The sequence below is a fragment of the Telmatherina bonti genome (assembly GCF_933228915.1).
Source record: "Telmatherina bonti genome assembly, chromosome: 1".
Lineage (NCBI taxonomy): Eukaryota > Metazoa > Chordata > Actinopteri > Atheriniformes > Telmatherinidae > Telmatherina > Telmatherina bonti.
The window spans coordinates 30,101,782-30,118,754 of NC_136619.1; the positions used below are offsets into that span (position 1 = coordinate 30,101,782).

The 16,973-nt window shown below is 43.4% G+C and overlaps 1 protein-coding gene across 1 annotated transcript in view; it reads left to right on the forward strand.

Moving 5' to 3' along the window:
• Positions 1-16,676, forward strand: part of pcdh17 (protocadherin 17) — a gene marked incomplete at both ends in the record, with an annotated part of 56,075 nt that extends 39,399 nt beyond the window's left edge. Inside the window, one exon of the mRNA XM_079238532.1 lies at positions 15,979-16,676. Within this exon, the coding sequence (XP_079094658.1) occupies positions 15,979-16,676 (698 nt within the window). The remainder of the gene's footprint in view (positions 1-15,978) is intronic.
• Between the last annotated feature and the right edge of the window lie 297 nt (positions 16,677-16,973).

Below are 16,973 nucleotides of genomic sequence, written 5' to 3' on the forward strand. Positions count from 1 at the left end.
TTCATTGTTCGCTGACCAATCGCAAACACACCAGAACGCTGTCAACGAGAATTTTCCACCCAGTGGTTTGCATTTGCCTGCACCTGTGGTTTTAACCCGGAGGGCAGGGGTTGCAGGAAGGGGGTGGTGGAATGGGGGGAAGCTGGTCACTGGGGTGGAAAGGCAGTCAGAGTTGGGATTAGGCTGTCCTTCTGTCTGTCGAGATTAAAGGAAATAGATTCATTGTGAGTTTCCTCCTGTTTTTTTGTTGTGCTTCCTTCAAAGTGCATCACTGGACAGCTGAGCCGCACCATCCGTATTTGCATATTTGTAGTTTGCATGAACTCAGTGGAGCTTGGAGGCAACTTACGGTTGTGTGTGCACGTGTGCAATCAGGCGTGCTTGTGTGTCTGGCTATGTACTTTGTAATTTGACAAGCAAAATCCGAACCCTTGTCCAAACAAGCTAATAAACGAGGCTGGAAAAACCTGTGCCGCAGCCATGTAAATCTTGCCCTTGAATTACGCAGACAGTTAAAACATTTTGTTCCCCAATATTTAGTGGAATGTTAAGAAATTCCACTGACTTATGACTTGTTGTTACACTGTATCATACTGCAGTAGGGAGCCTTCTGTGGAGAGTTACTAGGATAGATACTCAGTCTGCACTGCAGTGCTTTGCAAGCCGGGTTGTGAATCTTATCAGGCAGAGTTGTGGTGGTGGATTTTCTGTCTCTCTGTGTGCGCGCGTGTGTTTATGAGTCTTTGTATGCATGTGTGTTTGTGTGTGTGTGTGTGTGTGTGTGTGTGTGTGTGTGTCCAGGCCCCTTTGGAGTCCATTAATCCCAAATCTAACACACACACTGCAGAAGCAGCCTTTGATGTGAGCTGAATCCCTTCTGGAATATGGGATGCAGCTTCACTTCCCTTTTCCCTGTCAGGCATGCATTGTTTTGTCCCCCCCCCCCTTTTCCTTCTCTGTCTTTCGCTCTCTCAGCTCATGACGCTGATGCTGTCCAGCAGGACAGGTGGCTGCTGTGTTAGGAGTTTGTTTACAATCCAGGTGCATTTTCGCCAGTTCTCTGATCTGTAATTTTACATCTCTGAGCTCTTTTAATCCCATTCTTATCTCGTGTAAGCCCTCTAATCTTTGACCCTAATCTTAAACCCGCTGAATAGAACAGGGCAGCGTGGATTGAGGAGACTTGTTTTCCTCACCTTCAAATTCAATGCATACATTTGTCGCAGAGATCTGGGGGTCCTTCAGCCCTCAGGTTTTCTGTCTCCAGAGCTGCGTCAGAAAGGTGCTTATTGCTATATATTTCTATTTGTTTTGTTTTATTGCAGGAGCCTCGTCTTGAACCCAGCCTGTTTTAAATCCTCGTGCTCATAACTCACCAGTCTCTGGAGTGAAACCGACGGAGAGGCAAAGAAAGTATAAATTAGATAGTGAGATGGAAAACGCATTTCTGTTTGAAATGATTATACCCCCTGACGGGTATACTAATAGACTGTTATTGCATTTCCGTCAGTTTCTTTTAATCTAATCATACATATAAACAGATGAGTGATGGTGTCAGCGTGTGCGTATATTTATCCACACAGAGACATAAGCAACCAGTGTCTAGACGGCAAACACCAATTTGGCTGGGGCACGGAGGAACGTCAATGCTAAAGCAATGCTGCTGAAACACAAGGCATGTTCTTCAGTTTTCACATGGAGGGGGCGAGATTGTAGTACCACACAGACAGCGATAGGAGGAGGAATGTGGTGCAGCAGAAAAAGGAGGAAAGGTTGGCAGAGCTCACCGTGGCTAATACATCCAAAGTGTGTCAGTTAGCTCTCTAAATGTGTTAGGCCCCGAGGCTGAGAAAGCCAACACCATCGACTCAACCCACCTCACTCCACCTTTCCACTTAGCCTCTGTTCAACACCCGCCAATATCCTTAGGGGAGTTACTCTGCAGCTCATTGGCACAATTGATCAAATGCCTCCATGCTAAAGTGTACATTTTTCTCATTGTACTTATTAGTCTCGTGAGGACATGTGCTGGAGGATGAATTTAGAGAAGTTTGGTGGTATGCTGGAGAAGTAGAGGGACTGCATGCCCGGTTTCTTCTTTTGGCTGCTACATCACACAGTGAGGCTAAAAGTGGTCCGGTTTTATTTACAACAGGTCATGATGGTGATTATTTTGTGTGTGCAAATACGCAGTATCATAAAATGGATGAAGGAAGGGAACCTTTCTGGTTGTTGTGCATTCATGACTGCATATAGTGCATTATCAGTGCAGCGGAAACCCCTATTTGCCAAATTGCATGTGAGTAGCACATATTTCTGAATTATTTAAAAGAACTTTGATCACGCTGGAATGTTGCGTGCCGTGTTAATGTCTGACTTTATGTGGTCTGGTTGAGTCAAACTGGAATAAAAATGAAAAGAAATTGCGGACACCAGTAAGCAGAACTGGTCTGTCAGATTAGGCTGTTTGAAGTCATATCAGCTGCATGCTTTAAAATCGCAATATTTCCACAGAGATGCAATGGCGTTTTATTGGCTGAAATAATGCAAGAGAGGTAAATAACGAGATGTTTACAAACGCAGCTGGAAAAAACCATTTCTGTCAGTGGTATACCTCTCTGCAGGTTTGGAGAGGTAACATACTAAATCAGTGGATTCTGCTTCTGCATCTTTATTTAAGCAACACACCTCAGAAACCAAGAGTAAGAATTAGACGTTTTTTTAGATTTTTGTCACACTATGGATTTAACATTATAGAACAATTGTGTTTTGCATCATTAAACAACACGTTACAGATATTTTCCGCCTCATTTTGTTTGCAGGATGTGAATTTTAGTGAACAAATGTTGAAAGTATTTGTCGCGGAGGCATACATGCATGAGCGTTACACAAACCCTCTATTTTGCCTTGCAGCCTTTCTCTCGAGCTCCACACAACTCCGAAGAGAAAATGATCAAGGTAATTTGAAACCGCAGAACCCTGGTGCAATAATAAGGACAGCGCTGTTGCAGTGTGTGTGCTGTATGTTCCACTGCAGTTAGGCTTCTGCTGAGAGAGAATCAGAAGCACTTTGCCTAATCCTGCTAAAGCAGTACACATGAGAATGATTACTTGCACAAAGCCATGACACCCTGAGTTGTTCAAATCCTTTTTGTTCAAAAGAGAGCAACAAACAGAGAGAAGGAGACAATTGAAGAAAGTGAATTAATTCAGTGAATGTGGCTGTATTGAATATGTGGTGGATCTGACTAATATTTGGATTTTGTGTATTAAACCTCCACATTTCTCCTCTCTCCCCCGCTCTTCGCGTTGCTTTTAGTCCATTTATCAGGACGAGCCACTAAATCCAGACAGTTCATCAGTTGTAGATGTTGTAAATAGCGTCATTAAACTGGTTAAATTATAAAATTAAGTGGAATGAAATACTTCAAAAGGCAACCCCCTCTGAATTAGTAACAAAAGGTTTCCCCTCATTCTTTCTTTAATAGGGTATTTTAAACCTGTTTTCTCCTTGGATAGAAACGGGATTTCTGTAATGATCTAGTGAGTCATAGATTCTCTCGGCTTATTATTTTTTTTTTTTTAATTCCCTCCCCCCCTCCCCCTTTTTTTCCTCTTCCCCACTCTCTTTCTTACTTTATTTCTTGTGCTCCTGTCTCCCTAAATGGGCCAAGGCAACTTTCTTTGCCATCTACTGGGGGAAGGAAGTAGATTAAGGCTATTAACTGGCAGAAGGATGCTGATCAGCCTCTCTGGTCTCTGATCTAATGTCTAGGCCATATTGTGGACTCTCTTTCTCCTAAGGCTCTTCAGCATTCTTCAAACACAATGTGTTTGTTTGTTTGGTGTGGTGGGAGAAGTACGGCTGGACTGAAACAACCCATCTGATTTGCACAAATATGACCAAACATTAATTTCAAAGAGCAACCAAAGCAGCGAAAACAAAAAAAAAAAAAAAAAAGTGTTCTCTCTATAAAGAGCAAGTGGTGAGCAGAAGTAAAACATGGTGTGGACATGCTGTGTCTGTTTGTGTTGCTTAAGAGCATGCAAGCTGCGACGCGCACACAAAAAAAGACAGGGAGCACACATGGATGCTATATTTAGATGACAAAGTGCCACAAACCCGGGCTAAAGAAGGAAGAAATAAACAAAAGAGGAAAGAAAAAAAAAAAAAAGCAAGGCGGTCCAGAAGCATCCCCTGTCACGGTCCAATCCCCCATGTCCTAATTACACAGGCTTAGAGGAAACGGAGGATTAGCCACCGATTCACTACGCTTCTCGCCTCATCTTCTAATAAGTCCTCTTCTTGTCTCCTTGCCACCCTTTTGTGCCACCCTCTATGTCTCTCCAGGTAAAGGTAGTAAGAAACTCCTGACCTATAGCTTTTTGTCGCTCTTTGTTCCAATTTTCTTTTTTTCCCCCCCAAACATGTTTGCCTCAGACAACAAAAGCTAATCCTTTTAGAAAAGTAGGCTGTGAAGCGACTTGCTTTGTTAGCTTTCCTCGTCATTTCATATTCAGCATTTGGACTGAGTCTTTACATCACTGATATACAGGATCACATTCTTCTTTGTACTTTATTTCTGTTTGCGTGCAATCTGCATGAGTTTATCTCCTCATCTGTGAATGCGGCTAGCACGTTTTATCCACAGCAAAACTTAATGTACATTTCAGGGAAATTTTAGTTGTTTCAAAAGCTTTGATTCTTATTCAGCATCAAGCAACTAAAATCTCCATGCAGCTATTTTAAAAGGGAAATTTTAAAGCTTTAATTTTCAACACCCTACTTGCTTTCTAGCTGTGTTAAGAATAGGTAGGTGTATCCTTGTGGCTTGTGTTCGATAAAACAAATGGAATATATTCATATGAAAACATATACATATATATTACCAAATGATGAGTATATATTGTGTTCAGCGGTAAAGCTTTAAACTGTTTGCTGGGTATAAATAGCTTGGTAAAAGCAGGAATAATGTTTGGCTGCACTCTCCGTAGACATCTATATCTAATAGCTCGCCTGTGGCTGCTCCCTTGCAAAAGCTCCACCATTAAAACACTTTAAGGGTGAAAGGAAGAGCAATCTATAACTAGAGGAAATGTGAGTTATAGAGGGTCCTAAGTCATAGGTGGGAAAAGAAGCTCAGGTATCTTGATTGGCTAAAGCAAGGATCTCCCTCAACTGACCTTGCAATATTTATTGAGTGTTTCTGACTGCTGTGAAAAGCTGTTGTTTGCATTTAAAAAAAAAGACGTTACTTTATTTATTTTTTTATGAGCCATTATTTATTGTGCTGTTTAGTTTTCGTTCAGCTCTGTTCTTCGAACTTATATAAAAATATATACACAAATGTCAAAGGAAAGCTTATGTTTGCTATGCTGCTCAAACAACAGTGGGAATGCAGTCACATGACACAAATGTGGTTACAGATAAACATCACTTTGCCTCTTCTCAGCACTTTTTAGCCTTGGATGCATTCCCATGGTCATTCATTACCGTTGAACTTGTTTGTCAGGACTTTTTTTTTTTTTTTTTTTTCCCCCAGTATCAGGTTTGACTGTCAGCTTGTAAGAGAGAAGTGTTAAGATCTTTTTCCCACAGTTGTCTGCAGGCTGTTCTAAACGGTAAAAGATAGTGGGAATCTCGCATTATTGAGATGATTATTTAGCGCTTGCCTCATCAGTGCGAATACTGATTGCCAGGAAAAGCTATTTGTGTTCGGAATGAGTGTGTATAGATAAGGTTAATTAAAAAGAATACAATTAATATGTGCTCAAACTGCAGATAACTCCATAATCCATTCAGACACAAACAGGCAACAAGTACATAGATGCACAAAATAAGGCTATGCAGTCGCACATGCTGACTTTTGTATGACGCAGGATATTTGTAGTTTACTGTGTGCTTTTGAGGACAACATTCTGGTTTTTAACACTTGTCATTGCTTTGTGTTGACGGGAAAGTGGTGCATGAGGATATCAAGCTGGCTGCCTGGATGCCTATTATCTCTACTAGCCAGAGACCCTTCCTTCCACACACAGCACATAGCAACGATTCCCCGCTCATTGATTTTGTGAGTTTGTTTTTGTTTGAATTGAAGCTTTGGTTCCACCTGTGTTTGGTCGTTCTCTCACCTATGCAAAAACACTTTCTCCTCAAGTGACTTAGCCAGGCATTATCTGACAGAGAGGGCCTGCGGTTTGTGGGGAAATGCTCAAAGTGAGGATGTGTTTGATCCTAAGATATGCGTCCTTGATTCAGTGTGTCCATCGCCAGAGATCTGTGCCCCCTGCCGCTCCTGCCAAGCATTTCCTGCTATGCATTGGTATTCTCCTCCCTCCCACTGTGATTAAAATCTATCCCACTAGATACAATTTTCTTCTCAGTCTGCCAAGCAGCCTGCTGCACAAAGCAATCCAAGCGCTCTTTGTCAACTCACACCTACACTTAATAATCGTATGCTTACTAATATTTTGTATTTGTTTAAGGTTCTAATGAGATCCGATGCTTTGGATGTCAGATAATCAGAGGTTTAAATAATGAGAAGAAAAACTTGCATGTGAACCTGTAGCTTCCTCTGAATAATCATTTTAAAATCGTTAGTTGCACGTTCCGGCCGGCCGCCTCAGCAATAGAGGCAAAATTTCGGGCATGGGAGGAGTTCGGCGAGGCCATGGAGAAAGACTTCCGGACAGCTTCGAGGAGATTCTGGTCCACCATCCGGCGGCTCAGGAGGGGGAAGCAGTGCTCCATCAATACTGTGTACAGTGGAGGTGGGGAGCTGCTGACCTCAACTCGGGACGTTGTGGGTCGGTGGAGGGAATACTTCGAAGACCTCCTCAATCCTACCAACACGTCTTCCCATGAGGGAGCAGAGCTGGTGGACTCAGGGGTGGACTCTCCTATCTCTGGGGCTGAAGTCGCTGAGGTGGTCAAAAAGCTCCTTGGCGGCAAGGCCCCGGGGGTGGATGAGATCCGCCCGGAGTTCCTTAAGGCTCTGGATGCTGTGGGGCTGTCCTGGCTGACACGCCTCTGCAGCATCGCGTGGACATCGGGGGCAGTACCGCTGGATTGGCAGACTTGGGTGGTGGTCCCCCTTTTTAAGAAGGGGGACCGGAGGGTGTGTTCCAATTAAAGGGGAATCACACTCCTCAGCCTCCCTGGTAAGGTCTATTCAGGGGTCCTGGAGAGGAGGGTCCGCCGGATAGTCGAATCCCGGATTGAGGAGGAGCAGTGTGGTTTTCGTCCTGGTCGCGAAACAGTGGACCAGCTCTATACCCTCTCTGGGGTCCTGGAGGGGGCATGGGAGTTTGCCCAACCAGTCTACATGTGCTTTGTGGACCTGGAGAAGGCATTCGACCGTGTCCCCCGGGGGCTCCTGTGGGGGGTACTCCGGGAGTATGGGGTACCGGACCCCCTTGTACGAGCTGTCCGGTCCCTGTACGACAGGTGTCAGAGCTTGGTCCGCATTGCCGGTAGTAAGTCGGATTCGTTTCCGGTGAGGGTTGGACTCCGCCAAGGCTGCCCTTTATCACCGATTCTGTTCATAACTTATATGGACAGAATTTCTAGGCGCAGCCGAGGTGTTGAGGGGATCCGACTTGGTGGCCTCAGGATTGGGTCCCTGCTTTTTGCGGATGACGTGGTCCTGTTGGCTTCATCTGGTCGTGATCTCCAGCTCTCGCTTGAGCGATTTGCGGTCGAGTGTGAAGCGGCTGGGATGGGAATCAGCACCTCAGAATCTGAGACCATGGTCCTCAGCCGGAATAGGGTGGATTGCCCTCTCCAGGTCGGGGGTCAGGTCCTGCCTCAAGTGGAGGAGTTTAAATATCTCGGGGTCTTGTTCACGAGTGAGGGAAGGATGGAGCGCGAGATCAACAGACGGATCGGTGCGGCATCTGCAGTAATGCGGACTCTGCGCCGGTCTGTCGTGGTGAAGAAGGAGCTGAGCCAGAAGGTGAAGCTCTCGATTTACCAGTCGATCTACGTTCCTACCCTCACCTATGGTCATGAGCTGTGGGTCGTGACCGAAAGAACGAGATCTCGTATACAGGCGGCTGAAATGAGTTTCCTCCGCAGGGTGGCCGGGCTCTCCCTTAGAGATAGGGTGAGGAGCTCGGTCATCCGGGAGGGGCTCAGAGTAGAGCCGCTGCTCCTTCGCGTCGAGAGGAACCAGTTGAGGTGGCTCGGGCATCTGGTCAGGATGCCTCCTGGACGCCTCCCTGGTGAGGTGTTCCAGGCACGTCCCTCTGGGAGGAGACCCCGGGGAAGACCCAGGACACGCTGGAGGGATTACATCTCTCGGCTGGCCTGGGAACGCCTCAGGATCCCCCCCGCAGAGTTGGCAAATGTGGCTGGGGAGAGGGAAGTCTGGGCTTCCCTGCTTAGGCTGCTGCCCCCGCGACCCGACCCCGGATAAGCGGCAGAAGATGGATGGATGGATGGATAGTTGCACGTTCAAGCCGAGCAGCAAACCGGCATAAAACACAGGTTGTACAGCAAACTGTGAAAAACATACCAAAAACAGCTGTTTTAATGGAAATGCAACTGTATTGTATCCTCTTTGAATGATTTGGGGAAACAGATCAGTCAACTGTAGACAGCTGCTTCCCTACCTTGCACATTTCTGGGTAAAAGGCGTTGAATTCAGAGGGTCAGAGATTGGTCAGCAACACATTAATGTGATTCTATTTTAAAATCAGAACACATGTAAGGATTTGTATGTGTAACATCTAAACAACAGCGGTCCTGTCCTCACAATGAACTGACCGGTTTTCTGTAATAAATGCAAAATAAAAAGAAAAGTTACTTGTTTTGATCTAATTTTGTTTCCACAAACTCAAAGACATGTCAGCGGTAAGCTGTAGCTCAACTAAAGCCCTCATTTGATAATGTTATCTTTTTTTTTTTTTTTTTTTTGCAACTTGGTGCTTTTGGAGTTTCTACATCTTCTTCTGTGTAATACAGAAGCTTTCATTAAAGCTCGTATGCAAAGCAAGAAAAATACCAAAGTGCTAACAAAAAGGAGAAGACACTGCTCCTGAGTTTCTCTGAAACACCTTGTTTGTAGTCCAAGCTTTTTTTCCTTAACTTAATAACATCACATTGAAACACATAATTTATGCCTGGTTGCTTGTTTGGGCACACCTTGAGATAAAAGAATTAGCAGCTCCCTTCACCATTTCTGACCAATTAGCTGAGAATTCAGAATACGCAGGGAGAGAAAACAAAGGTTTGAGGCGTTTTTCTTTAGAAGAAAAAAAATATTAGTCTGCACAGTATTTTAAAAAAAAAAAAGTTTTTTTTTTGTTTTGTTTTTTAATATTAAAAATGAAACCTTGCCCTAAAAGACTCAAAATATCATTGAGCGAAGCAATAAGTCAGCATATGAGCGCCTTCAATTGGGTGATTCAATTCCATCCAAAGTCCAACCTTGTTTTGTAAAGCAGCTACCTGAGAAGTCACTAGATATTTGCTAAACATTTGTCTCAGCCAGAGTGGAGACTCTCTCATCTGTGCAGTTCAAATATTTTGTTAACCTGATTGGCTGAGAAGGCGCAGAGAAAGGTGGAGGGGAGGTTTGCACGGATCAGTTGGGCTAGATAGCAGTAGGAGAGGAGATTAAAAACAAAATAACGCACATGCACTCATGCACACATAAACACACACACTGTGCGCTCCCTCAGGTGAACAGGTGCACTCATGGTCTGTCACAGATGCTCCGCTCAATTCGTCAGCTGCCACTCCTCCTGTCCACCCTGGGTGGGTTGGGGGGATATCCACCGCAGCACAACCTCAATACTCTCGCACATTATCTCAGATCATTCTCTGGTCTCTGAGGCTACTTGAGTAGCTCACGGAGCTGTCTAATGACTACCCAGGTGTACATGATGTGAAATGATTCACCGCTACTGATATCTGTTCGGAGACTTTTACCTCATTCTTAAACTTAGGGTGCATGCTAGCCCTGCATGGCTTCGCCCAATGTTCAGTTTGTTGTCGTTGTTCGCTAATGTTAGTGTGTGAGTACAGCACTCTCCTGGTTGATACCTCCTTGCCTGGGAACCACAGTGTGTGACAGAGGGACATTAATCACAGGGCTGGGTAATAAAGTGAGGAGGGATGGGCATGCGAGGCCGGGGGGGGGCAGGCGTCAGGAGGGAGAAAAGGCTGTTTAGGGAAATCACACCATGCTTTACGACACGCTGACACACAGGAGCACTTTTACACTTACGGGTTTTAATGTGAACATTTCATGCACCATACTGTTAACTTCTATCCTAACCCTAACCCTCCAAAAAAAGAAGAAAAAAAAACAGCTTGTAATTTTGATAAATATGACCAGTTGCTCGGTGTTTGCCAGTACCGATCCTTCCTGCTCACGTACACGTACATGCAGTGTTGTGGTCTTGCCTTCGCTGACAAAATATTACTTTAGTAAATAACTTCTAATGGACAGAAAAAAATTGGAACATGAGAGGCATTCTCTGCTGAAGCTAGATGAAGGCTCAACTCTGATGAGTTTGTGAAGTTGTTTAAGAGGAAACAGTTCTTTTGGTTTGACACTAGGTTTACCAGGATGTTTAGTTTCTCCACTTGGGCCTCCTCTCTCTACCATAGTTCATTTTTAAACTTCTTGCTTCTTCCTGTGTTTATTTAAACCATATTTGGACTATTGGATAGGTGTAGTGGGGAATATTTGGAGGAAGCGAATGCATCACTACCCTTAATTTTTTTGTCAGTCTATCTTACATCTGTATTTGCCTGACGTTAGCAGGCCCTTCCTGCTACTTTGGTATAACTAACAGCACATATATTATAAATTTACATGCTTGTTGTTTTGATCTCATGTATGGGTGACCAATATATGTTCCTTGCATTAAATGCCTTGTGTCCAGAAATATACAGCTATTTCTATGCTGTTTTGATGCGCAATAGATAGCACTATATGCTGACTATTTATTACGTCTTTTGTTTTATGATACATCATGAAATTTTTTTTTTTTTTAGCCCCTGATCTGGGATTTTAAGAAGAAATAATCTTGAAAATGATTTATTTATGCAACCCATAAACAATTCCACAAGGTCTATCTTTTTTTAGATATGTTAATTCCATGTTTAAAATTTTGCATTTTATACGGACAGGAATTAGTCATTAATCCTTCATTTATTTTTACTTGCCTATCTCCTTAGTTTTAGTTCAGTTAATACATAATCCTGACAAATATAGTAAATGATGATTACTTGCATATGATCCGTCTTTGTAGCAGAATTAAAGGTTTTTATGAAATAGTAAATTCCTCTGACTGTGTGTCCTTTAGCTCCTGCTTAAAGATTTCTTACTGCAGCTACTTTAGATTTCTCACTTTGCTACTTTAATATCAGTTTCATGCGCTCTTAGCATTAAAGATAACTGGCGGCTACAAAGCTGTCCTATCTAAGTCATTGTTACCAAGTCTTGAAAATCTGCCCTCAAGCAAGGCAATTAACCCTGCCAGAGGTAGGAAGATAAATCTGGCTGCTTGCTGTTAAGAATGCATCCACAAGTACAGATGAGCGTATGGAGTTTAATTAAACCCTTTTTGTTGACACTGGAGGTGTAATACTCAATTTCGATCAGAGATTCAGGTCAAGTGTCTTCAATAGAGCTGTACAGACAGATACATCTGCTGTTGTTGACTCCTGATCAGCCAATTTGATCAGTGTTTCAGTAACAGTCTTAAGCTTAGGCTTAAGACTTGCCTCCCCCTGCTGTTCTGGTGTCTGAGATCTTTACGTACCTGTTGTTTAAGGATCTGAAATTTACAGGACACATTTTCTTACCACCTGACATCAATGCTGATTACTGAAAGTCAAGAATCCTTTCTTTGGTCCTTTTCTTTTGAGTTTTCATTTTGTTAGGTATACCTTTTAATGACTTGTTAACTGAAATACCTGATCAGCCAATCACATGTCAGCAACTTGATACATTTAGACATGGTCAAGATTATTTGCTGTAGTTCAAATTGAGCATCACAATGAGGAAGAATGGGATTGCAGTGACTTTGAATGTTGCATCGTTGTTTCTGCCAGATGGGCTGGTCTGAGGATTGCAGAAACTGCTGATCTAATGGGATTTTCACAAAGAACCTTCTTTACAGTTTACAGAATGGTTTGAGAAAGAAAATTCCCTTTGTGCAGCAGCTGTTAAATGTCCTGTTGGTGTCAGAGGTAAGAGAAGAATTCAACTCTGTTTACAACCAATGTACTGTATGCCTAACACAGTCTCTGGCGTCATTACATGTCCAGCCTTGAAGCAGACAGGCTACAGTAGAAGAGGACCTCACCAGGTTTCACTCCTGTCTGCTAAAAGCAGGACACTGAAGCAACAATGTACAAAGGCTAACTAAAGTTGTTAACTCAAATTGGACAGTCAAAGACTGAAACATGTTGCCTGATCTGATGAATCTTTATTTCAGTGGAAGCATTTAAATGGTAGGATCCGTGTTTTGGCATAAACAAAATGAAAACAGGAATTCTCCCTGCTTTGTATCAACAGTTCAGTCTAACGGTGGGGGTGTAATAGTGTAGAGGACATTTTTATGTCGCATAATGTCCCATTATTACCAATTAAAAATTGTTTTATCGCCATAGCCTACCGGATTATTTATCATCACCGTGTACCATCAACTGATGGCTACGTTTAGCAGGTTATTTCACGACATGACAAAGCTCATATCTTTACTGTACTCCATTGGCCTTCACAGTCACCAGATCCCAATCCATTGGAGCACCTTTGGGAAGTGGAGGAATGGGAGTTTTAACAACCAATGTGCAACTGACAAATCTGCAGCAACTGTGTGATGCTATCATGTCAGTATAGACCAATATTTTTGAGGAATGTTTCCAAAATCCATTTGAATCTAAACCATGAAAAATGAAGACAGTTCTGAAGGCAAAAGAGGGTGAAACACAAAATCTAGCAAGGTCTACCCAAAAAAAAAAAGCTGAAATATTTACTATCTTGGTTTTTCCTGCGACGTCCCTCTCACTCACAACATTGAGCGTCATGCCTCGGTACGCTCGCAGTTGCCAACTTAGCGGCTTTGTCTTTTCAGACGCCTTTTCGGAAAAAAAGAAAAGAAAGAAAAAAAAACGTGTGTGACAAATGTAGCGAAACATCTCTCTGCTGCTCCTCTGTACATTCACTGGCAGAGAGGAATGAGTAGCATGAATGAGCTTTCTGCACATGCACAGTGTTGTTTTTATGGTTCGTTATCCAGACGGCAGCTGTGCACTGTGGGAGAAAAGAGAATAAGAAATGACCAAAAGAGTCCCCTTTTCCCAAAACTTTTAATAACAGCTGTAGTTTTCAAAAGATAATCCAAAGCACTTAAGTAATAAAGCTCGACTCTTCGTGCGACTCCTTTCTTCAATCCATGGGTATACGTTCAAAAAGATAGTATCCATCCTCATTATGATGCTCCGTTAGAACGTCACATCATTGGTCTGATTTATCCTCATACTAAATCCAATCATTGGCCAAGAGGTGAATCAAATTATGACAAATGATCGTATGTTTTAATTTATCTCTTTAACATGATTTATCTTGGACAATGTGCAGTACTAAGAGAAACTGGAGAGGCAGAGACCGGGCACACACCTGGTAGCCAAATCATCATAGGCAAATGTGTCCTTGGTGGAGGCCTCTGCCCATCCCAGAGAGCTGCTGGAGCCATGGCGAAGAAACAGAGAGAGGGAGATGAATGTCACCCCTGCTCTCATATGTCATATTGTTAGCCGTAGATATGAGGAGAACGCCTCAAGGTTGTACGTGCAGCGGAGACATGAATAATCTATCAGAGGTTTCTTCCAACTAAATAGAGGGAAAAATGTCTGCATGGATTATTTATGCTTTAATATGCACATGGTGAATGGACAATCGCCTCTAAGAGCATGAAGACATTGTAGGGACCAAGTTAATTGTTTGTGTGTAGAATTCATGCACGGCGTGTGTGTGTGTGTGTGTGTGTGCAACAGTGCTTGTCAATGCGTAAGCGTGGTTAGATGTCAGTTCCATATTTTGAACCTGAGTGATGGATTACAGTAATAGTGTGTTCAGGTTGGAAACTGTATTCAGGTTTGTATTTTTTATGTGCAGCCTTTCCTCCAAATCATCAATCGCCATGCTTTGACATGTTTGTTTGTGTTTTCTGACTCAAATCTCAGCGCATTTTTGCACAAATGCAAGCATACACACATACAGACCCTCACCATTTAAATGCAGTCCAGTTCACGATGGTCTGGTCTCTGCTTCCCAGCTCACCGTTTTCCTCCTCAGATGACTGCTTTGACATGGGAAATGTCAGGTGCTCCTTGCCAGTGCTGTTTGGCTTCTTCAAACATTTGTGAAGTGTTAGGCTCATCTTTACAGCTTAGGAGGGCAGTCTCTCAGGAATCCAGGCTGCTGACCCACAACACAGTAAAGGCAGCCAAGCCAAGTGCACTCAAGCACATCCAACCCTGCCTGCTCATTCGCATCAACGAAAGATTGTATTAGTCCCAAGTTTGTGGTCTTTAAGGCACTCTCACCATGCTGTGGAGGTTGATGTATTGCATAATGGAATTGATGGAGTATCTTTACAGCTGCTAACAGTAGTGCTGTACTCTCGTATTTAGGTGGGCATAATGGTGGAAATGCACAGCTCCAAATAGCCTCATTCTAACACCATTAAAACAAAGCTAAAGAATACAGTTTGAAGCTACACGTAATAAAAAAAAAAAAAAATAAAAAATAAAAAAAGTCCTAAAAAATATCCATGTTCTGATTTTGGAAGACTAAAATATGCTTTGACTGTACATTTGGATAGATAAGGATGAAAAGGGGTCATTAGCATTCAGAAAGTGAAGTGAGGGAGGTAGCAACAAGCTGTAATGGCCGTTAGCAAGACATACAGATGTGACTGTTCGGCAGAATATTGTTGTGGGCCACCAGAAAGTTACTGGACTGTGCAAAGAAATCAAACCTAGAAGTACAATTTTCCTGACAAATCCCTCACTTGTATTAAGGACTCATTGTCTGACTTGACCATTTACACTGCATGTCAGATGTGTGGATGAAAATAATCATTTTATATAGCTGTTGTGTCTTTCTTTGTGTCCTCTCTTGATTTCATCCCACCCAAAAACCGAAAAAAAATCAATTTATAGAACAGATGCTTTTTTAAAATTCTTTCTTTCTTTGCCCCACAATTTCTCCTTTCACTTTCAAGAGGAGGGAAAAAAGCAATGCTTCTTTTTATTATTATTATTATTATTTTATTGTTATTTTTTATACCAAGTTCTGGAACCATTTGACTTAGGCATGAACACTCTCATAATCAGCCAGAATGTGCATCCTTCTGAATAGAGATGAAAGAAGCAAACACACGCTCTCATACACACATGCGCAGGCACACGGCAACAACAAATAAACAGGCAGAGACACACGGGGAAGAAGCACAAGCCGTTTGGCACAGCCTCTCTATCTAGGGAGGGCTTCAAAGCCCACTGACATGAATTTATGATAACGGCACTATGCCTTTGCCAAACCTCAATCGTTGTTGTTTTTCTCTCACTCCCTCCCCATCTTTTCTGTATGCTCTGCCATCCCCTTGATCAGGGCTTTGGAAAATGCAAGCAGGTGTCACCCTGTCCCCTTGGAAAGCCATGCTCGTGTATGTGTGTGTGTGTGTGTGCAGATGAGCATGTGTTTATATGTGTGGTAAGAAAGGGACATCCTTAGCTGGGTGGTACTGTTTTTTACTTAAACTCTGTTGGGTTGTTCTATCTCTCTGATGTAAAACTCCAGCTCCTTCTGCAGTTCAGTCCAGTTCATTTTCATAATAGAAGCATGATTCAATTATCCACTTACCGTGTTGTGTTTTTCTACGTCTTGCACACAACTGACTAAAATATCCTTTCTTTCTTCTCCTCCTTCTCCCCTCCCTTTGTTTCTGCAGATGAGGATTGTGTGAATTGTACAGAAGAGTGCAGAGTACTGGGTCATTCTGACCGCTGCTGGATGCCTCAGTTCCCTGCTGGTGGAAACCAGGCGGAGGGCATCGACTACCGCAACAATATGTTTGTGCCAGCCGGAATGGAGACTGTCCCCGAGGCAGAGACCTATGAGACTGTAAATCCCAATGGCAAGAAAACATTCTGCACTTTTGGCAAAGAGAGGCGCGATCACACCATTCTGGTTGCCAATGTCAAGCCCTACCTGAAAGCAAAACGTGCCCTCAGCCCACTTCTCCAAGAGGTACCTTCAGCCTCCAGCAGTCCTACCAAGGGCTGCTCCACCATGTCTCCCTGCTCCTCAGTGAAGAGCCCAGCAGATGGGGCTGAGGGCAAACCTCCCCCTGCTTCCTGTTCTGGTCACTATGGGCCTCCTGATGGTCAGTACTTGTCACCAACCAAACAAACCAGAGACCAAGGGGGCTACCCGTCCTTGCCCCCATCAGACCCGGTGGCCAAGGTGCTCGCGGAGGCCCGCTCCAGGATCAGTCAGGACGTAGCAGGTGAAATGGAATGTGTCCTGGAGCAGGTGGAGCCAGACCCAACCCGCGATGGAATGGACGCTGACCAGGTGGTGAGGGACATCGACAAACTATTGCAGGACTGCAGAGGAAATGAGGCTACTGGCACGCTCAGGAAGTGACACCAAGGACTGCAGCAAAGATGGGAGGTAGAGAGAGGAGTCGGACGCCACTCCGAAAACTCTCGTGCCAAAAACTGTCACCAAAACAAATAGAAAAGGTTAAACGGCTCTAATCGCTGGGACTCTTTTCACTGTATTTGTTGTAGAAAAAAATACCAACACTGGACGAAACATTTATTACGTCAGTCATGTAGCGCCACTTTTGGTGCTTTAAGACTCCTACCAACAAAAATGAACTGACACCTGACTCCTACTGAATTTATAGACATTTTTTGTTTTGAATTCTTAAACAAATTG